Source organism: Hemiscyllium ocellatum, chromosome 39 (assembly GCF_020745735.1).
Source record: "Hemiscyllium ocellatum isolate sHemOce1 chromosome 39, sHemOce1.pat.X.cur, whole genome shotgun sequence".
NCBI lineage: Eukaryota > Metazoa > Chordata > Chondrichthyes > Orectolobiformes > Hemiscylliidae > Hemiscyllium > Hemiscyllium ocellatum.
Genome location: NC_083439.1, coordinates 25,346,294 through 25,371,389, shown reverse-complemented (window position 1 = coordinate 25,371,389; position 25,096 = coordinate 25,346,294). Strand labels below are relative to the sequence as shown.

General features: G+C 40.8%; 1 protein-coding gene across 18 annotated transcripts in view; it reads right to left on the bottom strand.

The window, feature by feature from the left end:
* mef2aa (myocyte enhancer factor 2aa) overlaps window positions 1-25,096 on the bottom strand; it is a 224,971-nt gene that overhangs the window by 27,533 nt on the left and 172,342 nt on the right. For 12 of the 18 annotated variants that reach the window (XM_060853187.1, XM_060853188.1, XM_060853178.1 and 9 more), the window contains 3 exons: window positions 16,461-16,598; window positions 12,480-12,699; window positions 9,200-9,253 (listed from right to left, as the gene is read on the bottom strand). In XM_060853187.1, coding sequence (XP_060709170.1) covers window positions 9,200-9,253; window positions 12,480-12,699; window positions 16,461-16,598 — 412 coding nt within the window. Of the gene's footprint in view, window positions 1-9,199; window positions 9,254-12,479; window positions 12,700-16,460; window positions 16,599-16,648; window positions 16,781-25,096 lie in introns of all 18 variants that reach the window. The other 6 variants (XM_060853189.1, XM_060853193.1, XM_060853191.1 and 3 more) reach the window with 4 other exon arrangements.

Genomic DNA, 25,096 nt, shown 5'->3' with positions numbered 1-25,096 from the left:
ATTCAATTGCATAGGAAAGCAAGTTGGCACTGAATCCAGTAACATGCTCTCTTTAAACAATTCCAAATATTTAGTTCTCAGATTCTGGACATGGTCTTCTCCACAGACATGACCTCTTTCACCAGACTTTCACATATGTAGACAGGACTGGACACAACTGGAATCTACACTTTGATACAATGAAGTAACAAAGAAGATTGATGAGGGCAGAGCAGTAGATGTGATCTATATGAACTTCAGTAAGGCATTCGACAAGGTTCCCCATGGTAAACTGATGGTTAGATCTCATGGAATACAGGGAGAACTAGACATTCGGATACAGAACTGGCTCAAAAGGTAGAATCAGAGGGTGGTAGTGGAGGGTTGTTTTTCAGACTGGAGGCCTGTGACCAGTGGAGTGCCACAAGGGTCGGTGCTGGGCCCTCTACTTTTTGTCATTTACATAAATGATTTGGACGCGAGCATAAGAGGTACAGTTAGTAAGTTTGCAGATGACACCAAAATTGGAGGTGTAGTGGACAGCAAAGAGGGTTACCTCAGTTTACAACAGGATCTTGACCAGATAGGCCAATGGGCTAAGAAGAGGCAGATGGGAGTTTAATTCAGACAAATGCAAGGTGCTGCATTTTAGGAAAGCAAATTTTAGCAGGACTTATACACTTAATGGTAAGGTCCTAGGCAGTGTTGCTGAGCAAAGAGACCTTGGAGTGCAGATTCATTGCTCCTTGAAAGTGGAGTCACAAGTAGATAGGATAGTGAAGGAGGCATTTGGTATGCTTTCCTTTATTGGTCAGAGTATTAAGTACAGGAGTTGGGAGGTCATGTTGTGTCTGTACAGGACATTGGTTAGGCCACTGTTGGAATATTGCATGCAATTCTGATCTCCTTCCTATCAGAAAGATGTTGTGAAACTTGAAAGGGTTCAGAGAAGACTTACAAGGATGTTGTCAGGTTGGAGGATTTGGGCTATAGGGAGAGGCTGAACAGGCTGGGGCTGTTTTCCCTGGAGCGTCGGAGGCTGAGGGGTGACCTTATTAGAGGTTTACAAAATTATGAGGGGCATGGATAGGGTAGATAGACAAAGTCTTTTCCTTAGGGTCGAGAAGTCCAGAACTACATAGCATAGGTTTAGGGTGAGAGGGAAAAGATATAAAAGAGACCTAAGGGGCAACTTTTTCACGCAGAGGGTGGTACAGGTATGGAATGAGTTGCCAGAGGAAGTGGTGGAGGCTGGTACAATTGCAACATTTAACAGGCATTTGGATAGGTTTATGATTAGGAAGGGTTTGGAGGGATATGGGCCGGGTGCTGGCAGGTGGGACTAGATTGGGTTGGGTTTGGTCAGCATGGACGGGTTAGACCAAAGGGTCTGCTTCCATGCTATACATCCATTACTCTCTAGGAGTTTCACTCTTCAAAAACAGCAGCAAGGAAAATCCATGCTGGAAAAAATTTGAGGCATGAAAATTTAAATACAACTGAATCTAATTTATTTACTCAATGTCAATGTCTCACATCAATATAAAATTGAAGTAATTCTGAATGTGTAAATAAGATTCATTTGAATACTGCATGCCCTTGGCAAAGTTACTAAGCAAGTTGTAGCCAAAAGTGCAATTCACATAATAAAAAATTACCACTGATATTAACCAAAAGTAGGGAATATTCTCTCAACTTTCAATCTGATAAAATATGGAATTTTCAGCTCAAAGCCAGGAGCACAAGTTTTGCCCAAAATTGGACTCGGGCCTCAGCAGCAGATTGCAAATGAGTTGAGGGAAGCCAATATACATTGCAAAGACAATTCTAAAGTTTCACTGAGACAAATCTAGTCCTGGTATGGGGGAAAACAGGGTTTGTTCTCAGGCTAGAGGCTATGCCACAATTTCAACGGCAGCCTTCACAAACAGTGCTTCTCAGGTTGCACAGGGCCCTGTTTAACCTTAATGCAACAAGTCTGCTGAAGGTCATGTTCAGTGAAGGTCATGTTCAATGAAGTCCATTTTTGAGAAGAGGGCCTCAACTAAATGTTAGACCCCTTAATGTCATAGGGAAGGGGCTTTAAGCATTTTATTTAAGAGCAAGCACCACACTTTTGGATTTTTTTTTCATATCTTCTCCCTATTGGATGTGTTTTAACCCATTAAATTTCTAGGTTTTTGTATATTTCTGCTTTACGGAAAGTGATCATTCGTGTGTTTTTGCAGGGGGATTTTACAATACTGAAATTATAAATTCCTCAACGAATCAGAAAGTCAAAACATTACTCAACTTGCTTCTCTCTTAAATCATGAGAGATTGATTTCCAGAGAACGAGCTGGGGTCTGTTTCTTAACAGCTCTGGCAATAAACAAGAACATGTGAATCTGACATCCCTGCTGACATACTGAGCAATTTTCAAAGGCTGCCTTTCCGTTCACTCGGAAGGTAAAAACAACAGCTGATGATCTACCAAGGTCTCACTGGGTCTCAGTTCCAGGATTCATCCTTAATCTGCACCTGCTGTTCCACTTCACATAGCGTATAATGGGCAAAGTCAGCTGGCAAGTTATTGTGTACCAGGAACGTAATGACATGACGTCACCCAAATGCTTGCTGGATGTTCAGAAGTTCTGCTCAGCTTACATGCTACTAGCTTCGCAAATCAATAAAAGGCTTGGCATAGTCTAACACAAACTTGAAACCGTCATTTGAGTAAAGCAAATTCTGTTGAGTGTTTTAGAAAATACCATATATATTAACTATATTAGCATAACAACATTACGTTCTACTGGTCGGTCAATGTGAACAATTAACTACATAATGACAAACTTAAATAACAATGCTAATCCCCTTTATGCTGCAAATTTAATTACAGTATTAACAGAGCATAAAAGTTGAATTGCAAGGCTCAACCTTCAGAGTAAAAGTAAATGAAAGACTGGGGTGATATTGAAATGAACTTTGAATTTTGCCATTTACTTTTTATTGTGGTAAAGTTCTCATTAATTTTACACAGCAGCTAAAAAGAATACTGAACCTGTGCTTCCCAATTTCTTTTCTGCTGTGACCCAAATTTAATACTGCATGCTTGGTGCAACCGCAGAGAGAAAACTGCGTTGGGGGTAAACAGTCAGTCATCTTGTGCTGCTGAGAGCGTGAACAGATTGCTGTTCATTCCGTGTCAGTGGGTTAAAATCCTGAACTCCCTTAGTAATGGTATTGTGGGCCTACCTACACCAAATGGACTGCAACAGTTCAAGAATGCAGCTCCCCACCCCCTTCTAAAAGAAGAAGTAGGGATGGGCAATAAGTGCTGGCTCAGTCTGCAAAGCACACATCCTGTGAGTCAGTGAAATAAAAACAGAAAAGAGAAACAACAAAATCACCTCCCATGTTCTGGGTCTGTTGCTGTCAATGAGTTCACTGAATGAGGCCACAGGCACAAGCAAATAAAAAAAACACATATATTTAAAGAGACCTCATAGCCAATCATGGACTGTCAAACTTGAGTCTCTGCTTCACAACCACTGAGTGATTACCACTCCGGTCACTCTTTGGGAACCTCTCCAACACAGTGTCCTGCTTCACTGTATGCTACAGACCTTTGATTAGCTTATTGAACTTTAGGGTTGTACTGAACATTAGGTACAGGTAAAACAAGGATCTCTGTTTCACTCTGCTTCAGTACATTCAGGTTTTATTACTAGCTAGACTGACAAATTACATGATATAAGGTCAGAACAAACTTATTTTAAAATCAAGCTTGCCCCTGGCTTACAATGCAAGATTAAAAACTTATTAAATTCAGGTTACAACACCTAAAGATTTTCACTTCATGAGATTTGCAGAGTTTTCACCAAAAGGTTAACACTATGGATTTGGGGCTCAAATAGTTCAGATTTTACTGAATAATCACATTAAATAATCAAAATAGATCCATGTTAGACTCAAAGTGCTAGTCTCAAAACGTTGATCTGTTAAATGTCACTTTGCAGACATTCTAATTATAGAGCTTGCACCATCTGCCACATACCCATAAAAGTGCCAAACTTTATGATTACCTCCCTACAAATAAAGGCTCATTTTTAAAATGATCATATAATACTAAATGGAAAACACCAAATCCTCTTCCTGAGACAGACAACATCATTGGGTAACTTTCCAGGAAGAACAATTAGGTATTAGGCCATAGATGTTAAATAATTGGATGACTATTGGAGGTTAGGCCTCTGACACAATCTCAAGGCTGTGAACCCAGCTGAAGTTATGTCTGTTGTGTAAAATCGCACTGATGTTAGCTTCTTTTGGCCTAGGATCCTGACCCAATTGCACGGAGTGACCAACTTATAAGGCTCTGGACTGATATCAGAGACTGCCCTTAACTTACAATACAGGGACACCCTGACTGAATGTGGTCTCCCTTGATTTGAGTGATAACAGCTGATAACCATGACAAGTTTCTTGGCTTTGCAGCTAAATGGCAGGGCAAGTCATAAAAGTGACAGGAATTTGGTATTCTAGGTGCCAAAGCACAAAAATAAACAATAAGGCAGGGATGTTGTGAGCATCCAGATAGGCACAAAGTCAGTGAGTGCTAAGAGAGAAAGAGAGCAGTGCTGAGATGCAGCATTGTCCAATCTGTGAGCTGTGCACAAAATGCCCTTGCAGCAAAATATCAATGCTAATTGTTAATGCATCCTAAACTGCCATGTTAAAGTGCAGAAGCAGCCTGTAAATAGATCAGTGAGATATCATGGAGATCCTGTGAAGTTGACAGGTGTCAGGCATTAGCAACATTAGATTGTGGAAAGGTGGAGAGATGGGGTGGAGAGGGCCCTGGAATGTCATTGCCTAATCTCCAAGATGGCGGCCTGGAGGGCCAAGGGATCAACTGAAATTGCCAGAGGTACCTACTTATGTTTTTCACATGGGGTATTGTCAAAATCTAATTTTCTCGTGGCAGGTTATAGAATAGGAAGCTGCACATTAATGTGCAAATACGTTAACAAGAAATTTTTCCAGTTAAGAGCAATCTTGACACTTACTAGACAGGATCTCATCTCAACAGCCAGAATTGTTTCAAAATGCAACGAGTTGCTCTCAACATCAAAAAAGTCTTGACAGACTTCTCATGATTTGCTCAGATTTCTTGCATCACCCACAGATTCTTTGTCGAAGCTGATAATGCTTCTCCAATAATTTCTGGGATGCATGGGTTTCTTCCATGCCATTATTGGAGTTCAGTTTATTAATGTATTGATAAAAATGGTTTACTACTTCACAGGTGAAATGGAATTAATAAAGCAAATTTAAAATGTTTCTCTGCGTACCATTTTATAACAAGTCAAAATTAATTATGTGGCTTCCACATTTTTGTTCAAGTTTTCATGTGTTGATTTGGACTTTTATCTTCCCTAAAAGGCAATGGAAAAGTTGAGACTGGAAGCAGTGTGATAGAAATATTAAATTAGATTCAAACACCTTATCTGAATTATAAAGTGGTTACATCCGAGAGAAAAATCCACCTGACACTAGCTAATGCAAAGCAGACCAGTGACTTAAGTAGTGCCTGGAAGTTTAAAGCATCAGCATAAAACTGAAAAAAGTTCTCTTACAAATGGTGGTGTAGAGTATTGCACTCTGCCGTTACAACATTTGGACTCTGAAGAAAAATGATGAGAAGAATCATAGAATCCCTACGGTATGGAAGCAGGCCATTCAGCCCATCCAGTTCACACCGAACCTCCGAAGAACATCCCAGCCAGATCCAACACCCCTACCCTAACTCAGTAACCCAGCATTTCCTGTGGCTAATTCACCTTGCCAAAACACACCTGGACACCATAGCATGACCAAACCACCTAAGATGCATATCTTTGGACTGTGGGAGAAAACCAGAGCACCTGGAGACAGGGAGAATGTGCAATGTCCACACAGACTGTTACCCAAGGATGAAATGAAATCTGTGAGGCAGCAGTGCTAACCACAGAGTCGCTGTGCCACCCCTAGGATAACAGCTTTTGAAACATGGGTATGATGGAGGAAGCTTAGTATCCATTAAATGGACAGAAAGACAAGCTAATGGGTTGGATCACGAATACAAAGTTCGGAATTGAAAAACAAAATTGCAAACTCAGAACATGAAGAAAATTTGTGCGGATGGTTAATTTTGACATGTGGACTCAGGGAAGCTTGAAGATAAGCAGCAAAGAAGCATGATGATGCTACGGTGACTACTGATAAACAAAGCCAATGACATGAGGGTAAAACAGTATTGTTTCATTTGAATCTTATGATAATCGGAGGATAGGCCGTTAAACAAACTGAAGTGAAAGAGCCAGGTTGGGCAGCAAAAAAGGCACAAATTAGGTTTTCAACAGATGGGTTGATATAGGGTAGGGAAGGACCACACAATGATGACTTTAAAAAATAGGTAGTTCTGTTGACAGCAGAAATATACAATCAGCTTGTATAAATTACCAAGTCTATCAGCCGTTTCATTCAGTTTTAGGCAGCAGCTAGGGAAGAGGGATCAGATCTGCATACAAAAATTTCTGCTGAGTCATGAAGTGACATAGAAAATTGAACTAATGCCCAAAAACTGCAACATAAGTAAAACTTGATATTTTTACAGCTCATAAATAATGGCTGTCAACAGAAGAAACTCAAATTCACATAAATATTCTCACACAAGTTATGGAAATTTAGGCACAGATTTAAGCGCTGACATGTTCAAGGGGTTTTAAGGGAGAGGATGGGTGGAAATTTAATGTGCAAACCTGATGCAATTAATACCTGGTATTGTAAATTGCACATGATGGCATTGCACAAGGTTACATTGAATCCAGTTAAATGATTTCTGTAAGTAGGCCAACTGTTAATCGTCAGGTTAGGAATGTTGATGACATAGGTTGCTGAAAAGGCACAAATTCTGGATATAATTGAGCAAGATCTGCCAATAGAAACTGCTGTGGAATCATTGGGTTGACTTTAATTATTTTGCTTTCATCCCTCGGGAGGGTAGAGCAGTGTAATACAATCAAGAGCCTTCGACTCTTTCTGATTGTCAAGGTAGAACAGATTAAGGACAGTTCTCTTGTCTATCTTCTCCCAGTTGAAGCCCTTGAATGTCAAAGCAATGGCTACTTAAGAGCCTCATGCCACCACCACTGCTATGCAAAATCTACTGAACTTTAATGAGGGTGAGAGGTACCCTCCTGATCAGACACACTCTGCCCACACAAAGCACCCCTACTTGCAATTGGAGCTGTCCCTGAAAGGATGCCCCCTGCAACCCAAAACTGCTTTGGTCTGCATCAACTCATCTGAATTACAGGACCTTTGTTACAGTAACAGCAGAGACTTTCAATGTGACTGAAGAATTGCTGGCTTCTGACTGGCAGTGACTCTCGGAGATGGAATGTTAAATAGTACGGAAGCTTTGACAGTAGGCAGAAATCTGCCCAAGTGATGCTTAACTGGGAATTAATCTGGGAGTTCCAAGAATGGCCACAGAAGGTTGTCCCAGTTTTCCAACCTATCACTGGCCACCATATGGCCATTACATCCAGTCCATTGATTGAGATAGCAAATCTATAAAAGACCCAAACCAAAGCTGTAAAATGCTGTGTTGAGAGACTGGGAAATATGGGACCGTTTCAGATCTGGACTAAGGGGATCTTTGTGGTTGGAATGGTGCAGACTAGGCGAAAGGCAGCAGAATCTGGATCAGCCGAAGCTTATGAAGGATGGAGAATGTGAGGCTAATGTAGCCAGGTTGGAGGCAAAAAAAGCTTGAATGAGATTTTCAACGACCAAACCATAACGACAAAAAATGGCCAAAGCGGTTTGTGGTGGCTGGTAATTTGACACTTCCATTGTCTTTTTTTTAAACACAAGAAAGTGATGCTGTGTTTCATGCATATTCTAGTTTTAGATTGTCTATGTTGCCTGTGAGATGCCAACAAGGCAATATTCCAAACCAGACTTTGCACAAAAAAAATTACCATGTGTAAACTGACTGCTACTGGCTATGAATGCTTTGTCTTATCCTAGAAATTTCAGCTGCAAATCTCTGCTTTTTAAAATTGGCATACCTTGTATATTTAAAAGATCAATGGAGTGGAGCTTCCCTTATCAGAAACTAACAGTAGTACAGTAAGAGTAGAGCAAGTGACATTTCTGCAGCTTTTCAGGTTTAGACCAGATGATGGTTGAAGATTTTGCAACAAAAGCTTACTGAGTACCATATTGAAGATACTTCATAAACATTTTGAAGTTCAGAAGTGACTCTTCACATTCTCAAATTTGTATTTTCAAACAATAACTGTGCTTTTAAAATAAAGGCTAGTTAACAAAAGGCTTAAGCAGTAGAGGAATAGTAATTTCAATAATTTGTATACTGAACATAATGAATGACAAACCGATTTGTTCTGATGTTACTTACAAACTCAAACTTTTACTTAAAAAGAACTGTACTTTGCATTTCTTCAGAAAATTATCACATCCTCAGTGTCCAAAAGTGCTTTGAATGTGCAGTTTTTTTTTCTTTATTCATTTGTGGGATGTGGGTGTCATTAGCAAGGACAGCAATTGTTACCCATATCTAATTACCCTTGAACTGAGGGGCTTGAGGGACCATTTCAGATAGCAGTTAAGAGTCAACCATATTGCTGTTGATTTGGAGTCCTATGTAGATCTGACCAAGTAAACAGAATTCCTTCCCTTAAGGACATCAATCAATCAGATATGTTTTACAACGAATCAATGATAGTTATCATGTTCCTCACTCATATTTTTAAATTTAATCACCATTATGGAGAGAGGCAGAAAAAAGCATCGATTCTGAACAATTATCCAAACAAAATGGCAGCACAACAGCATAAATTTCTTAAACCAGAAGTTTCTGAATGCCTAATTCCAGCAGGTTTCAGCTTGCAGGTTGGAATTGAAAGGATGAGCAATATTTCATATAAACTTTGCATAGCAGAGTAAAACGGATGCTAGCAAGTCAGCTACTCATTTTATGCATCCTCCAGTTATGTCAAAGGAAATTAATGAAATTGCAGGAATTACAAAACAGACTACTGGCTCATTATTACTCATGTAGTATTATCACCCAAAGTAGATACATAACCCTGAATGTAATAGAATTAATTCCCCTTTTCTACTGACAGTAGGTTACACTATTGAGCTCATTCCAGGTTTTTTTGCTTACCCACAGGGCTGGTGCCTGCACCATTCGGCATTGTAAGGTCACCCATCATTCCACCTATAATAAAACAGAGGACAGATCCAGTTATCAATCAAATGCATCAGAAACACATTCTCAATTTATTGGCAATAAAACTGTTCCTAAATGTACTTTATGAAGAGGTGTCAAAATAAATCAAGTTTTATATTATTGACTGAAAATACATTCCCCTTACAAAATCGAGTAAGGCTATTTAAAGTTGCATAGTGAATTGACAGCTTTTTAATAGACTAGTACTTCATAGAATCTTCAAAAACAATGATATACGTTGAATAATACATACGAGAAAACTCAAAGACACTATTTACTAATATATTACAGCTATATTTTAGACAGTGGATTTGGATCGGCTCAAGCTTGGAGGGCCGAAGGGCCTGTTCCTAGTCTGTAAATTTTCTTTACTCTTCTTTACTTTTCTTTGCTCTTGTTCTATATACCAAAGTGCATGTACTACAAAATGGCTGTAATGTATCTAAGCTTTGCTTAGAAAACTTCTTTCTTGATTAAATCACTATAAATTAACTGCAGATGGGAAATAAAATTAATATCACCAATTCTCTCCAACCGTTAGCTCTCAGTACCACTTACTCAGCTTCTCTTCTGTCCTGGCCTCTTATCAATAATCCCCTCGTCTTCCTACCCCTTTCATACTTCTCTCTCTCCACACTCCATCTCTATCCACTTCTCACCCTGCACCCCTCCCAACCTTATCCTGCATAAATACCAGTTTTTCCTATTTGTTATCTGTTCTGAAGAGCCACCAGACTTGAAACTTTAACTTTGCTTTCTCTCCACAGATGCTGCCAGACCTGAAGTTCTCCAACAATTTCTACGTTGCATATTCTAGCATCTGCAGTTGTTTGCTTTATTGGATTTAAATAGTTCACCTAATTTGATAATTTAAAAATCTACTGTACACTGGCAGTGGGCGGCACAGTGGTTAGCACTGCTGCCTCACAGTGCCAAAGACCCGGGTTCAATTCCCGCCTCAGGCGACTGTGTGGAGTTTGCACATTCTCCCTGTGTCTGCGTGGGTTTCTTCCGGGTGCTCCGGTTTCCTCCCACAATCCAAAAAAAAAGTGCAGGTTAGGTGAATTGGCCATGCTAAATTGCCTGTATTGTTAGGTGAAGGGATAAATGTAGGGGAATGGGTCTGGGTGGGTTGCGTTTCAGTGGGTCAGTGTGGACTTGTTGAGCCGAAGGGCCTGTTTCCACACTAAGTAATCTAAAAATAAACCTGTAATAGACTGTGCATCTGTAATTTAAAAAATCATTTACTTAAAAACTTACTTTGCATTTCTTCGGAAACTTAGCACATCCTCATTATGTCCAATGGTGCTTTTAATGCACAGTTTTTCTTTCTTTATTCATTCGAGAGATGTGGGTTTCACTAGCAAGGACAGCAATTGTTACCCATGTCTAATTATCCTAGAACTGATTGGCTTGAGGGGCCATTTCAGATAGCAGTTAAGAGTCAACCATATTGCTGTGGATTTGGAGTCCTATGTAGGTCAGACCAGGTAAAGAAACCAGAATTCCTTCCTTTAAAGGCATCAAATCAATGCTAGTTGTCACATTACTAACTTTATATTTTTAAATTTAAATTGGAGAAATGTTTGTACTTCTGTCCCACACCATTATCCTGGATATCTGGTTTAATGATGCCGTAACATAACTGCTACATGACTGTCTCCTCTAACAGTGTGTTAAATGACAGCTGTGGCAGCTAAGTTTCTCACAAGATCCAAACATCAAATGAATGACCAAACAATTGGATTTTTGATGGTGATTAAGAACACCACATAGCAGCACTGCACAGACTTGCATCAATTTCCAAAGTCTGTTCTGCTAACTGCATATCACACACGTCATGGCCTGAGATGGTCAGCGCATTCTGGTGAACTGAACTAAGCCCATATAAGTTGGGCTTGCAAAAGGACTGGTCCCATCTTACAAGGAGCCTTGGTTCCAAACCCACAGATCAGTTTAAAAGGAAAGGCTGCAGCATGGCAATTATCACTTACTGGCAACCTAAAAGAACACTTCCAGCCCCTCAGTAGGAGGATCTATTCTGACATGATGGCTTGACATTTCTAGTAGTCCCACTAGGTTAACAGCAGGGGTCACTGGGACTGCAAAAAGTCCCTCGGATGAAGAGGACATTGCAACAGAGATTGGTAAGCCTGACGTTTGAATGGGGACGGATCAGGAGCCTGGTTTTGGGTGGGGGGGGGGGGAGAGGAGGAGGAGGCTGAGGAATGCAGTGTGGCATTGCCTGAAATAGTTTTCGATTGTTAGCATTCTGGTTTCAAAGTTCTGCGTACATTCAGCTTGAAATATTACTCCAGTTCACGTTTTAAAACAGAATAAAGCGGAGGGGCTTTTCTTCTCCCTGCCCCACCACCAATTTCTATTGATAATGGATTCCTGCCTTTCAAAGAATTTGCCTGTTTTTTTTTAAAACTTTGTCAGAATTCATTGATCCTTACTTTATAACTCCAGAGATCAAACAACATAAGATAGCAGATTAAAAAATGTAATAGGTTTACTCTTTTGACAAAGCTTTCATTAAAGGGAGCAGTGAGGATTGATGTATATTTTGCTTGGTAATCCAGTGAGGGCCCCTCCTTTTGTTTTTAAGTCCCAAAGTTCTGGAAGTTCCTCCATTCCCTTCTCCATTTTGCTTTTCCACACCAAAATACTCTTTAAAACATACCTCCTTGACCAAACCTTTGATCATCTGACCTACCACCACCATGCATGGCTCAGCATCTAATTTTGCGTTTTACTGCTCTCCTGCAAAGTCCTATGGTTCTGTCCATTATGTTAAATGTGTTACAACTTCTTGTAGCTAAACCTTAATGGGCAGTTTTTCCAGTACACAACCTTATCTGCTGGGAAGGCATAGGAGGGATTAACTGTCCACAATTTTCTCAACTGATAGATGATGCATGAAAAGTCATGCGTGGCCCATGTCCAAATCTACCAATACTTCCCCCTCCAAAACAATGGGCAAGGGACCGATGTTGTAAATGTGAAGCCAGAAACTCACCTCATGACTTTTTTTTTGATGGTGACAGGATTTATGGCAATCTAAAACATTATTTTTTCTATTTCATGTATTCACAAGTTCCTAATCCAAAGTAAAAGCTCGCTCATTGTGTGCCATCTTTCACAACACCTTCCAGAGATGTGGTCACATTCTATATGTGTTGGCTGCAATAGTTAGATGTATAAAGTATACCTGCATTACCAGCACTGGGTGGTCTCTGTGGAGCCCCTGGTGACACAACGTTTCTGGGCAGTGTAGCTTGAGGAGGCGAAAGCATGCTGGTATCTGTTAAAGATGTGGTTACCAATGAATGAGTTACAAGAGAGCTGCTTGGGTGGCTGTAGGTTAGATTATTTGGGTTGCTCACTGGAACTGCAACTGGCATTGCAAAGTTTTGTGGCGGCAAACCAGGCTGCAAAGAAATCAAAAAACATGTTACTTCAATGCTAATATATGTCTCATTTCATTAAAAGAAATGGCAAAGATGTTCTGTGATTAATTGAGTTAAGAGTGCTAAATGCTTTTAAACATTCAAAAATCTAGCATTTATGATGTAATCACATAATTTCCTAAAGTAGTATAATGAGCATGGATTTAAGCTCTGCCATACACAAGTGAGCACAAAGGCAGAAACAAACACTTTTCATCTGCCCAGTCTTTTAAGGGTTGTTACTCCTGTCTCCATCTGATATAATCAACGTAGCAACAATTATATTCCTCCAAAATTGGTGTTTAGATGTACCTTTCCGTTAGTTCACAAGCACTGGCTACCTATACAACCAAAGGGCAATTTTTTTTTTAAGTTCTCACAACTCAGGGAGTGACAACCAGCCTGTGTGTTTGCAATACGCTGTGGTGGCAGATGAGGTGCCCCTTCCTTAATGAGCACTCTGGAAACTGACTTCCTAATATTTGAGCCGGAAATAAACATTCTGAAGGCATTTTCTCTTTTTGGTCTCAATCTTATAGAATTAAAAGTATGAAAACTGGAACAAAGATTTTATCTAATTACTGATCCAAGAACACTAGAACATGTGAGCTCCTGAACTGATGTACCACTGATAATCAATGAACACCAATTTAAACCACAGAAATGGAAAAAATGCATTTTATTACTGTCCTAGATATTTGTCAGATGTTATCAATAATTTATGGGCTGCAAGTTTTCTAAAAGTGTGATGCTTCTTAAATGTTACACACTTGTTTTCATATCAGTGTGCGTGTGGTTCAAAAGCATAGCATTTTTCCAATTGCGATATTATTTATTTCCAAGAAAAGTCTCGATAAAGGACATTGATTATGTTCCATAAAATAAGGCCAATATTTTAAATTGAACTGAGAGTCTTCTAGTGCAGTGGTAGTGCGTCCCTTCCCCCACCAGACCAGAAGGTCCATTTTCAACTCCCACCTGCCATGCAGATGTATTATAACAGGTCTTAACAGGCTGATTAAAATAATGTAAAACAGAACTATACGTTAAATGAAATTATACAGAAATTAGCAAGAATGAAAATGGACTAACTGAATAAAAACTCAACTCTGATATTAGTACATTAGTGTAACTTTACAGCATAGAAGTGCTTGTTTCTCAAAAGCAGCACAGAAGTTAAACACAAAACGTGATATAGCACATGCCATTTGATAGACAACAGACTGAGATATTAAACTTCTTGACCAGGTCCTAAACAAGAAGTCTGCAATCATAAATACAATGAAATATTTTATGCAAATTTAAAATGGAAGTTTTTCTCAAGCAGTTTACAAGAATTTATGCAGAAATGAAAACTTTCCAAATAACCATTTGCAATTAAAATAATGAACATTTCAATACATCTGAGGAGGAAGATGGAGGTTCATTTGGATTTAATTGTATTTAGCCTGAAGGTAACTTTAATGGAATGAATTATATAGTAATTTTCTACAATATTTTCAGAATTTGCAATAAAATTTGGAACAGTTGTTAAACTCCAATTTAAGAGCAAGTCACAGAGGCAATCCTAATTCTTCAAAACTTGAATTTAATGCATGCAATGAGGGTCTCACTTACTGACTGGAGAACCAGTGAGAGACCCAAGTCATTCTCACAGGGAGGCCCCACCACCATACTGAGTTGGCGCCTGAATCCCTGGACTTTGAATTAACCCCATTCTTGCCCTGATTGGAGGCAAAGTGTGGGAGGGCAGCTTTAGGCATTCTCCCCTTTTACCCCAATGAAGGATTCCTTGTTCAGGCACAGACAGCAACCGCAATCCCCTCTACCCACTCCAACACTGACATCCTATCATGAGCTGGTGAGTTTTTCAGATCCGCTCCTCTCACCTCAGGCTTAAATGCAAGAGGTTTTCTGCTAATGTAGGACTGAGGTGGAGCAACGTCTGGTGATAAAATGAGCCATGAGAGACTGGGTTAACCTTGCCCTTTGTTTCGAATTACAAAATTCTTGTGCTGAACCCCGGAAGTTAACTACATATTGCATTTGAGCACATTGTTATAAATTAAAATAACATTGCTTTGCTAATTTCCTTTTGCTTTTAGTCTTGCAGACATGAGAAATATAAAATTGATATCAGAACATTGACAGATTTGTTTGGAAATTCCACATTCGAACTTCGTTTAATTGCATCTTTCGACTTTGTTACACCGTGACATTTTTGGATGAATCATTTTGAATGATATGAAATAAAATTTCACATTGGATCTCCTGGTCTGAAAACACCAACCTATGAGCAGCTGGCAATTTGACAATTAAAAATCAATATCCCCATGTCTTTGATGTCACGCCCAATCCCTACGATATTGCTTCCTCTTCTCCTGAGGAAGTGACTCATGCTGAAACGTAGATTTCCATACAACCACTTGGGCTCAAGTATTTATTTCTCAAACATAAGACAGGGGAATGAGTGTTAACAGATCCCAACCACATCCTCACTTCCCATCCGCACATTTATAATCCCAACAATGGTTCGTGGATTTCAAAATCCTACCCGATATTTCCACATAATTTTAACACCCTTGCCTGGCCCCTAGATTTGCTAGTTCAGCAAGAGAACAAATCCAAGAAATGAATGCTCTCGCAAAATTGATGCATTTATCCACTGAGCCAGAAGATATCATTTTGTGGTGTCAGGTGCAATTTACATGCAGGAGTCGTGTGTAAGTGCAGTCTTTTAGGTCTCCAACTATCATGTAAACAAAATGACAATAATTGATAACCCCTACTTTATTGCAGAAAAGCAATCAAGATTTGAATACCAACTATTTGATTAACAAGATATACAACTGCATGAATTGTATTAAGTGTTGTTTTAACAAGGCCAATTATTTCAACATTTAGTTTTCAAAATATTACCCCCGATCAGCTAACACCTTTAACTTACATAAACAGAGGCAATCTTGGCTCAAAATAGTTTCTAAATATATTATTCTACCATCATTATCATTTGGGGTGTAACTTTTCACACAGCCAATACCATGGAATGTTTTATTCTGTTTTATATATAATCTAAGGGGCAGCAGCACAATTCAAGGACTCAGTACTACTTACAATTGATTCAACATTTGACTATGCATTCTCTGCTTCGCAAATGGGGTTTATGTGAAGGAATTTGGTGGAACAAGTTGAAATTTTGCCATTGGCTTTGTAAAACTTATCATTTACTGATTTTTAAATCAAGCCAGAAGTTCCCGCAATTTAAATTTCAAAGCCCAGGCTGGAGTTCCATAAATTTTCAGATCTGGTTGAGAAAAGATGCATTCTCTCAAATGCAAAACAACACCTTACGGAAACTCTGGATCAGCTTGGCACACACTATGTTCAAACTATAAATGTTAGAGTGAATTATTCTGTATATTAATTCATAGGCATTATTATACATTATAGAGATAATGAGTTGTGAGATGGAAAAATCACAATATTGCTGGAGGTGTGTAATAACTGAAATGACACAGTATGAACAGGGTGATTCATTCCAGCCACAGTAATTTGAATGAGTTAGTTCTGAATCAGCTCATGACATTAGGTACGTGTTTTGTGAATTAGGTCTCATTCGGTGTTGCTTCACACTCCGTTCAGTTGTCTTCATGCAGCCTTCTTCAGTCAAAGAGCAGGCAATCAGGTAGCAAGGAAATCAAGGTCTTCTCAAGCAAAAGGACCACATGCCAAAATCTACTTACTGCGAGTTTGTGATTCCTCATCATGTTATCAAACTCTTCATTTATTTTTTTATATTTTTCCTCTGTGTGTGGAGTGAGCACGTATGATGAGTCAGGCTCTGGACTGTCGCAGCCTCTGTGTTCTTTCTTGTTAAGTGCCTAGCAGATTTAAAGAATCAACACAAAGAATACCAGATGAAGGTACTTACACCATAGCGCTTGAACATTACATCATTATCTTCATTAAGCTTTCTGTATTTGTCCTCCATGAGCGGACTGTGCTCAAAAGAATCATCTGGGTCTGGGCTATCACAGTCATTATGTCCTTTCTTTCTTAAGGTCTGAAATACAATTGGAAAATTCACACACAACTACAAACCTGCCATAACAATAACTGTTCACTGACAGAAATATAAAATTTACGATTCCCCCTTGCCACCACCGCAACGCACCCCAAAACTTATCCAATCTTAGTGGGCATCTTTATAAGTCAGGAAGTAAGCCCAAAAGCAGCCACCTTTACAGTAAAGAGAAGAAAATGATATGACATCAAAATTAATTGTAGTAATGCAAGTTTTAACATTGACAGGTACTTATTGCTCTATTATTTAAAAACAGTTTTACCATCTTGAACTCATTTTCATTTAGGAAGCTGCAGAATGAAATTCATTCTATTCCCTTTCACTGAGCTATATGAAGATTACAGCAGCTGTTTAACAGTAGTTACCATAGTCCCAGAGGACCATAGGGCTGCTCCCTCATTAGAGGGAGACAACTGGTGAGGAGTTTAACCTGAGGGTCATCACATCTCTGGTGAGGGGTGGGGGTGGAAGGTTGAAAACTACAGACTTTCATGGTGACCTCAGCCAATGTGGGATTTGAACATGTTGGCATTACAGCAAACCAGGTGTAAACTGAGCCAACTGACTATACAGTTAAAACAAACAAATTTACGAGTTTCCTTACTTTAGTCACATTTCACATCATGTGAAATTATATTCTTGGATCGTATGTGTGAATGGTTCAGAGTTGAAAGGACATGCTAAACACATACTATTTAAGGAAGGGGTGAAGTCTGGTTTCTTGCTTTCAATATGCAAACTTGCTTTACACAGGCGAAATTCTTCATTATCGTACATTTTTAATACAAGCTGACAGCACCAAAATAGGTCACCACAAAATGGTTGGAGTAAATTATATGCACAACGGAGCATACTTGTAGCAGTCACAAATACAATTTTGAGTGTTTGGAACTTATAAGCAAAAAGGAAAAAATAAGTCATACATTAATAACTTTTATTCTGAAAGTTCTAGCAGTAGAGATTCAATTTGAACAGAAGTGAGAAAGGGTGACATCATATCAGGCTCCAATGATATGTCCCGTATATTCAAGCCAGTGGAATTAAAACAAAGCATTGGGTGTTACATATACCAGACAAACCATATAACACTACCAAACCATATAACACTACCAAACCATATAACACTACCCATTTTTGCCTACATTCTGAGACAAATTTCTACGCCTTGATGTCTTAATGCATACCAGAACTCTTTTGGAGTTCAGATAGCCAATAGTCTTCCTTCCAGTCACTATGAACAGATGGAAAATGTAGTTAATGCCCACTATATTTATTTCCTTGATCTTGCAAATCAGACATAATTTACAAGAAAGGATTCTTTTTAAGAAAAAAGGCTACATACAATTTTGACATTTAGAAAGATTCCAGAGTTGGCAGCAGGTTGTTCCAGTTGCTGAACCACAAGAACTTGTATTTATTTAGCATAATGAACGCAGTAACAGAACAGACTATTCCAAAAGAGTCTCACAAGAGCGCTAGCAACCAAAATTTGGCATTGGGAGACTAAGACAGGTAACAGAAAGCTTGGTCAAAAGGTTTCAAGAAGCTTCTTAACTGATGAGAGAAGATGAGAGGTTTCAAGAGGCAAATCCAGAGATTGGCTAGCCAATGGCATAAAGATTAAATTTGGGATAAGTAACATTTGGGAACAGAGGGTTGCAGAGATCTCGGACATAATAGATTGGCTTTGCCTCCTCTGCCATCCCAAAGCCCAACAAAAGCTTTGAAATTAAGGGCAACAATTTTAAACTTCAGGTGCACCCAAGCCATTGTGTAAGATCAACTTCAGCAGGTAATTTGATGAATTTCAGAAAGCACATCCAGTATTTGCACAGCAATTCTAATTATTTAGGAGATAAATTTGAAGTTGGGTGGCTTCTGATAGTTTGCAATGGGACAGAGTTTTTTTTTGACAATAATAACCTCTTATTGTTTTGGGTATATAGCTATTATTTGGAAAACTGGATGTGCAGAATCAATAATACAGCCCAAGATGGAAGTAAAAATTAGCCCACTTTCAAAGGGCAATATTTTCTCAATTTCCATTGAAATGAATTGTTGAGGGAGATTCACAGCCCTGGATCTTGCCTGGTTTGAAGCCAGCTTTCTTGCTCAACCTCCCACTCTTCACCTCATTAATTATACAGCTGGGCTAATGGGCACTGTCCTTGTGGAATTGCACAGGCAGAGAGGTTGGTACTGCCCAGACCACCTGTCATTTAGAACTGTGGTGCCATCTCTGAAGACCAGCTGCACACCATTTCAGATGCTCCAAGCTTGGATCTGACCATTGTTGCTTCTTTCCATTCATTTTGGATGTGGGTGTCTCTGACTAGGCCAGCATTTATTGCCCTTCCCAGTTGCCCAGAGGGTAGTTAAGAGTTATTGGCAGAGGAGAGAAGCACGGTGGTGCAGAAAATAAGATGAGTTGAGGCTTTCATCAGCTGCAAATGCATGGAAATAAGGTAACTGCTGCTCAATGAAGGAAGTCTGAAGTTTCATTAAGGTTCGGGGGGAGAGGGTGAGAAAAAAAGACTTGCAAATATTTTTCTCAGTGAGATTTGAAGTTTTTTCATGCTCTCAGAATCTTCCTATCTTTCTTACCAATGTTCACCCCACATTGGCGAGGGGAAATATTTCTCCTTAATTTTTTTTTAAATGAGATACATTTCTTCACAGGAGACAAGATGAGAAATTGAAGGATAATGCTTTTCAAAGAAAAATTGGAAGATGAGGGGATTAAATCAACAAAACTTACAAACCAAAAGAACAGGTACAGAGTTAGGAAAAGGAGGAAAAAAAAAACGCTCTCCACATTGTAATCCAGGTAACCTACAAAACTCTCATTTCTGAGCTCTGCATCTGAACCAATGGTGGTTCACTAATTAATATTAATTAGTATATTAGTAACAAGTGTTTTATTTTGACCTCTGATTTGCATTACTGTGGAATATGAAGTTCCCTCTTCAGAGTTCACCTTGTGCACACACAGCATAAGAAAATGGAATAAAAGTTAGCCATATTGAATGGAAAGAGCAAGCACTCCCCTCTATCTGCATAAATAATCAGATTATTGAGCGAATTTAGTTCATAAAATTAGCTCAAATTTCAAGTACTTTATATTTGTCCTTATTCTTCTTTCCAAGAATCCTTTACATAATATGCAGAGAACACAGATTCCAGCTGTAATTTATGCAAATAAATGAACAAGATTTGCCAAGCTGCTCAGCTTGCTAAAGAGAACTAACTTGCAAGAGAGGTCAACAGCAGATTACCACAAAATAAAATCAGCTTGGCCTCCCTTCTAAATGAATATTGCGTTCCTCCTTTGCAGTGGGGACTTGACTTGTTGGCTTCTATTTTTAAAAAACAGAAAATCTACCTGTACATGGTCTCATTTTAAACTTGCAAAACCTAGAGCTGTCTCCAGAACATTACGAGCCAAATCCCGAACAAGTTCTGGAGCTAACCAGTAGAATAAAAGCACCAAACCAATGCACGTTTCCATACCTGACCAACTTCACCTCCAACCTCTCCTTCCACCCTTTACCACAAACCTCACAACAGCCAATCTTTCACCCAGCTCCTGACTGTAGCTACTAATGCCCCCTTTGCTCCTCGAATACTCTGGTTCATCTTCAAACATCCTAGACTGCAGCCTATTCTTGATAACTTAACCAGTAGCTCTGGGTCCTTAGACACTGGGCTCTGATGCCATTTTTAGTCTTGCCTGCACATCCAACCAATCCCCAAATATTGAGAATTTAGTGTTCATTGGTAGAAACAAATTTGATACCAAATGAGAAACTGCAAACTAATGGCTGGGGAACTGAATGGAAATCAGACAGTACAGAAAAGGTTCATTGAGTCTACACTGGCAAAAGCTACTCTAAGATTGCCTTTTTAATTTACTTGGTTTCTTCTGACCTACATTTACAGTGTACAGCTGCAATGTAACTTCTTTTCCTTCATTTCTCCATTCTGTAACTAACGATTGTACCTAGATACCTTTGTACCTAAGATGGCACTGTAAGTAGCGACTTGTAAATTTTTCATTTTACTCATTTGAGTACGTGACAGTAAAGCTAGCTCAATTCAATCGACATTAACCCCAGCAATTGACATATACCCTTGAAATGTGATGCCATTTCAATATTCATCCAAGTACTTTGTAAAGGTTGTGAGGTTTCCTGCCTCAAATACCCACCCAAGGTATTGCTTCCAGATTACTTTTCACACAGATGCTGATAGGAATGTCACCAAATCCCTCCCAAACCTCCTGCCTTTCACCTGAAAATTATGCTCTCCTGTTATTGTGCCTCCACTCAAGAATCCCTGTCTCCTTCGAACAGAGGAGAAGATCTCTCCATCTGAGGCTTCGATGCTTTTTTGCTTAGCAGTCTTGAGTCTGACACAGACGTAACATTATAGGAGTGGATTTCCCCCAGAGTTTTACGGGTGTGGTAGACAGAAGGAGTAGGTGGCAGGAAATGGGACATGTCTCACCTACTCGACTAATGTTTCACATGTAGTTTTGCAGACCCTTTAATATTAGTGCATAGTACTCAAATAAATGGTGTAAAAAACTTAACTGATATTTGAACTCAACCTGTGGCAATTAATAACAAGCACCTGACTCACAGAGCATTCTACTTGAATGGCATAAAGGTTAATGGCCCAATCCTATTCTTCTCTTTCAGCAGATAGCTTTTTCTTTCCACAAAGAGCAATGTAAATTTTGGTTGTTAGATAACCATGGACAATTATTGTGCATGCCACAGTTTTGCCATGCAGAAGGTCCTACTGTGAAACAAGCGGTCAACCTGAAGCCAGCAGCAAAAGGTTACATAAAGAAGTGAGGACATGCTTACTGGAACAGCTTTGCTGTCAGGAGCAGCTAGACAGCAGGCTCTCTGAGATTTCTTTTAGTTGGTTGGACCACTCACTTCAAATGCAAAATGCAATTCCCAACACCATTCTTGCCAGCATTGCATACACTGCTACCTTAATCCCATACAAACAAAAAAATTAGTTCTCTGCACAAAATGGAACAAATTTATATTCTTTTAAGTGGTCATTGTTTCTGTTCTGCGCACTTATTTCACTCAGCTTATTTTTGTATTAAAGAAAAATGGATATTTTCCCCTAATTTGGCTGGGAAGCTTTATGTAAAAAGTGAGGTCTGCAGATGCTGGAGATCAGAGCTGAAAATGTGTTGCTGGTTAAAGCACAGCAGGTCAGGCAGCATCCAAGGAACAGGAAATTCGACGCTTCGGGCCAGAGCCCTTCATCAGGAACGAGGAGAGTGTGCTAGGCAGACTAAGATAAAAGGTAGGGAGGGGGGACTTGGGGGAGGGGCGATGGAGATGTGATAGGTGGAAGGAGGTCACGGTGAGGGTGATAGGCCGGAGTGGGGTGGGGGCGGAGAGGTCAAGAGGAAGATTGCAGGTTAGGAGGGCAATGCTGAGTTCGAGGGAACCGACTGAGACAAGGTGGGGGGAGGGGAAATGAGGAAACTGGAGAAATCTGAGTTCATCCCTTGTGGTTGGAGGGTTCCCAGGCAGAAGATGAGGCACTTTTCCTCCAACTGTCGTGTTGTTATGTTCTGCCGATGGAGGAGTCCAAGGACCTGCATGTCCTAGGTGGAGTGGGAGGGAGAGTTAAAGTGTTGAGCCACGGGGTGGTTGGGTTGGTTGGTCCGGGTGTCCCAGAGGTGTTCTCTGAAACATTCCGCAAGTAGGCGGCCCGTCTCCCCAATATAAAGGAGGCCACATCGGGTGCAGCAGATGCAATAGATGATGTGTGTGGAGGTGCAGGTGAATTTGTGGCGGATATGGAAGGATCCCTTGGGGCCTTGGAGAGAAGTAAGGGCGCAAGTTTTACATTTCCTGCGGTTGCAGGGGAAGGTGCCGGGAGTGGAGGTTGGGTTGGTGGGGGGTGTGGACCTGACGAGGGAATCACGAAGGGAGTGGTCTTTGCGGAACACTGATAGGGGAGGGGAGGGAACTATATCCGTTTGGAAGTGGCGGAAATGACGGCGGATGATACACTGTATATGGAGGTTGGTGGGGTGGTAGGTGAGAACCAGTGGGGTTCTGTCTTGGTGGCGGTTGGAGGGGAGGGGCTCAAGGGCGGAGGAGCAGGAAGTGAAGGAGATGCGGTGGACAGCATCGTCAATCACGTCTGGGGGGAATCTACGGTCTTTGAAGGAGGAGGCCATCTGGGCTGTACGGTATTGGAACTGGTCCTCCTGGGAGCAGATGCGGCGGAGGCGAAGGAATTGGGAATATGGGATGGCGTTTTTACAGGGGGCAGGGTGGGAGGAGGTGTAGTCCAGGTAGCTGTGGGAGTCAGTCGGTTTATAGTAGATGTCTGTGTTGAGTCGGTCGCCCGAGATAGAAATGGAAAGGTCTAGGAAGGGGAGGGAGGAGTCTGAGACAGTCCAGGTGAATTTGAGGTCGGGATGGAAGGTGTTGGTAAAGTTGATTAACTGTTCGACCTCCTCGTGGGAGCACGAGACAGCGCCGATACAGTCATCGATGTAGCGGAGGAAAAGGTGGGGGGTGGTGCCAGTATAGTTGCGGAAGATGGACTGTTCCACATATCCTGCGAAGAGACAGGCATAGCTGGGGCCCATGCGGGTGCCCATGGCAACTCCTTTAGTTTGGAGGAAGTGGGAGGATTGGAAAGAGAAGTTGTTCAGAGTGAGGACCAGTTCAGTCAGTCGAAGGAGGGTGTCAGTGGAAGGGTACTGGTTGGTTCGGCTGGAAAGGAAGAAGCGGAGGGCTTTGAGTCCCTCGTGATGGGGGATGGAGGTGTACAGGGACTGGATGTCCATCGTGAAGATAAGGCGTTGGGGACCGGGGAAGCGAAAATCATGGAGGAGGTGAAGGGCGTGGGTGGTGTCCCGAACGTAGGTGGGGAGTTCTTGGACTAAAGGGGACAGAACCGTGTCGAGGTACGCGGAGATGAGTTCGGTGGGGCAGGAGCATGCTGAGACAATGGGTCGGCCGGGGCAGTCAGGTTTGTGGATTTTGGGCAGGAGGTAGAAACGGGCGGTGCGGGGTTGTGGGACTATGAGGTTGGAGGCAGTGGATGGGAGATCCCCTGAGGTGATGAGGTTATGGATGGTCTGGGATGTGATGGTTTGGTGGTGGGAGGTGGGGATCATGGTCAACGGGGCAATAAGGGGAGGCGTCCGCGAGCTGGCGTTTGGCCTCAGCTGTATAAAGGTCGGTGCGCCAAACTACTACCGCGCCTCCCTTGTCTGCCGGTTTGATGGTGAGGTTGGGGTTGGAGCGGAGGGAGTGGAGGGCTGCACGTTCTGGGAAGCTTTATGACCCTGTACTTGATTTGTTTTGAATAAAGCTTTTCAAATGTGATTGATCCAGCTTGTATCTAATTATACAGCAGAGAAGACGAAGAAAAATGCAAATAAAGTAAATACTATTATAAATGCTGTTTGCAAAAGATTGAATGCATATTTATTGTTGCAAATGTTTTTCACAAATACCAGCTAAATTGAGTTAGATAAATTTTGACCTAACTGCTGCCTTGTGAGAGGACAGATCACTTTTCTTCCTCTTGCAATTTAATCAGCTGTTGCTGTAACCATTTATACAGTTGCTGCAGTTCTGGATATCCCACAATTACATCAACACCACCTTCGCCCCCACCCCACCCCCAACCACCAGCCCCCAAAACCACACCCCCCATCCCCCCAACCACCCCCCCACCTCAAGGGCTGATTGACTTCCAGCAACAGCTCACTATGGCAATGCAAGAAGCAGGAAATCTGCATGTGCTTCTCAAGAGCTGATTGCACGGAGAGGGCCTGATTTAAATTGATTAATAACCTGTACCACTACATTTGTTTGTCCCAATATCTGCTAGTGTCTAAGTGGCACGTTGCCTGTATTTACTTCTTTAACCCCACATGGTAGTCAGATGGTAGTAGGAGCTGGGAAGAAAAGTTAATACCAAGGTTCATTGCTTGTAGCATGGTCAAAGTTCACTAAACATTGTGCCTAGACTGGTCATTATATTAGCCAGGACAAGCTTACGCAGGCGATTATTCATGACAGAGAGACAGGGAAGAGTTAAAGCTCTCTTTAATGGGGTCCCAAACAGCTGCCTTATCACTCAATGCCTTGGCAACTCCTCAGTCAAAATACTGTTTTTGCTTTGTGTCAGAGACTTGTGCTGGCATTGATGGGTCAGTTCTGATGAACTGGCTGAGGCCCAGTGTCTCAGTTCACTTACATTAGCAAAGGCATTAATGACCAGGCAGCTGTC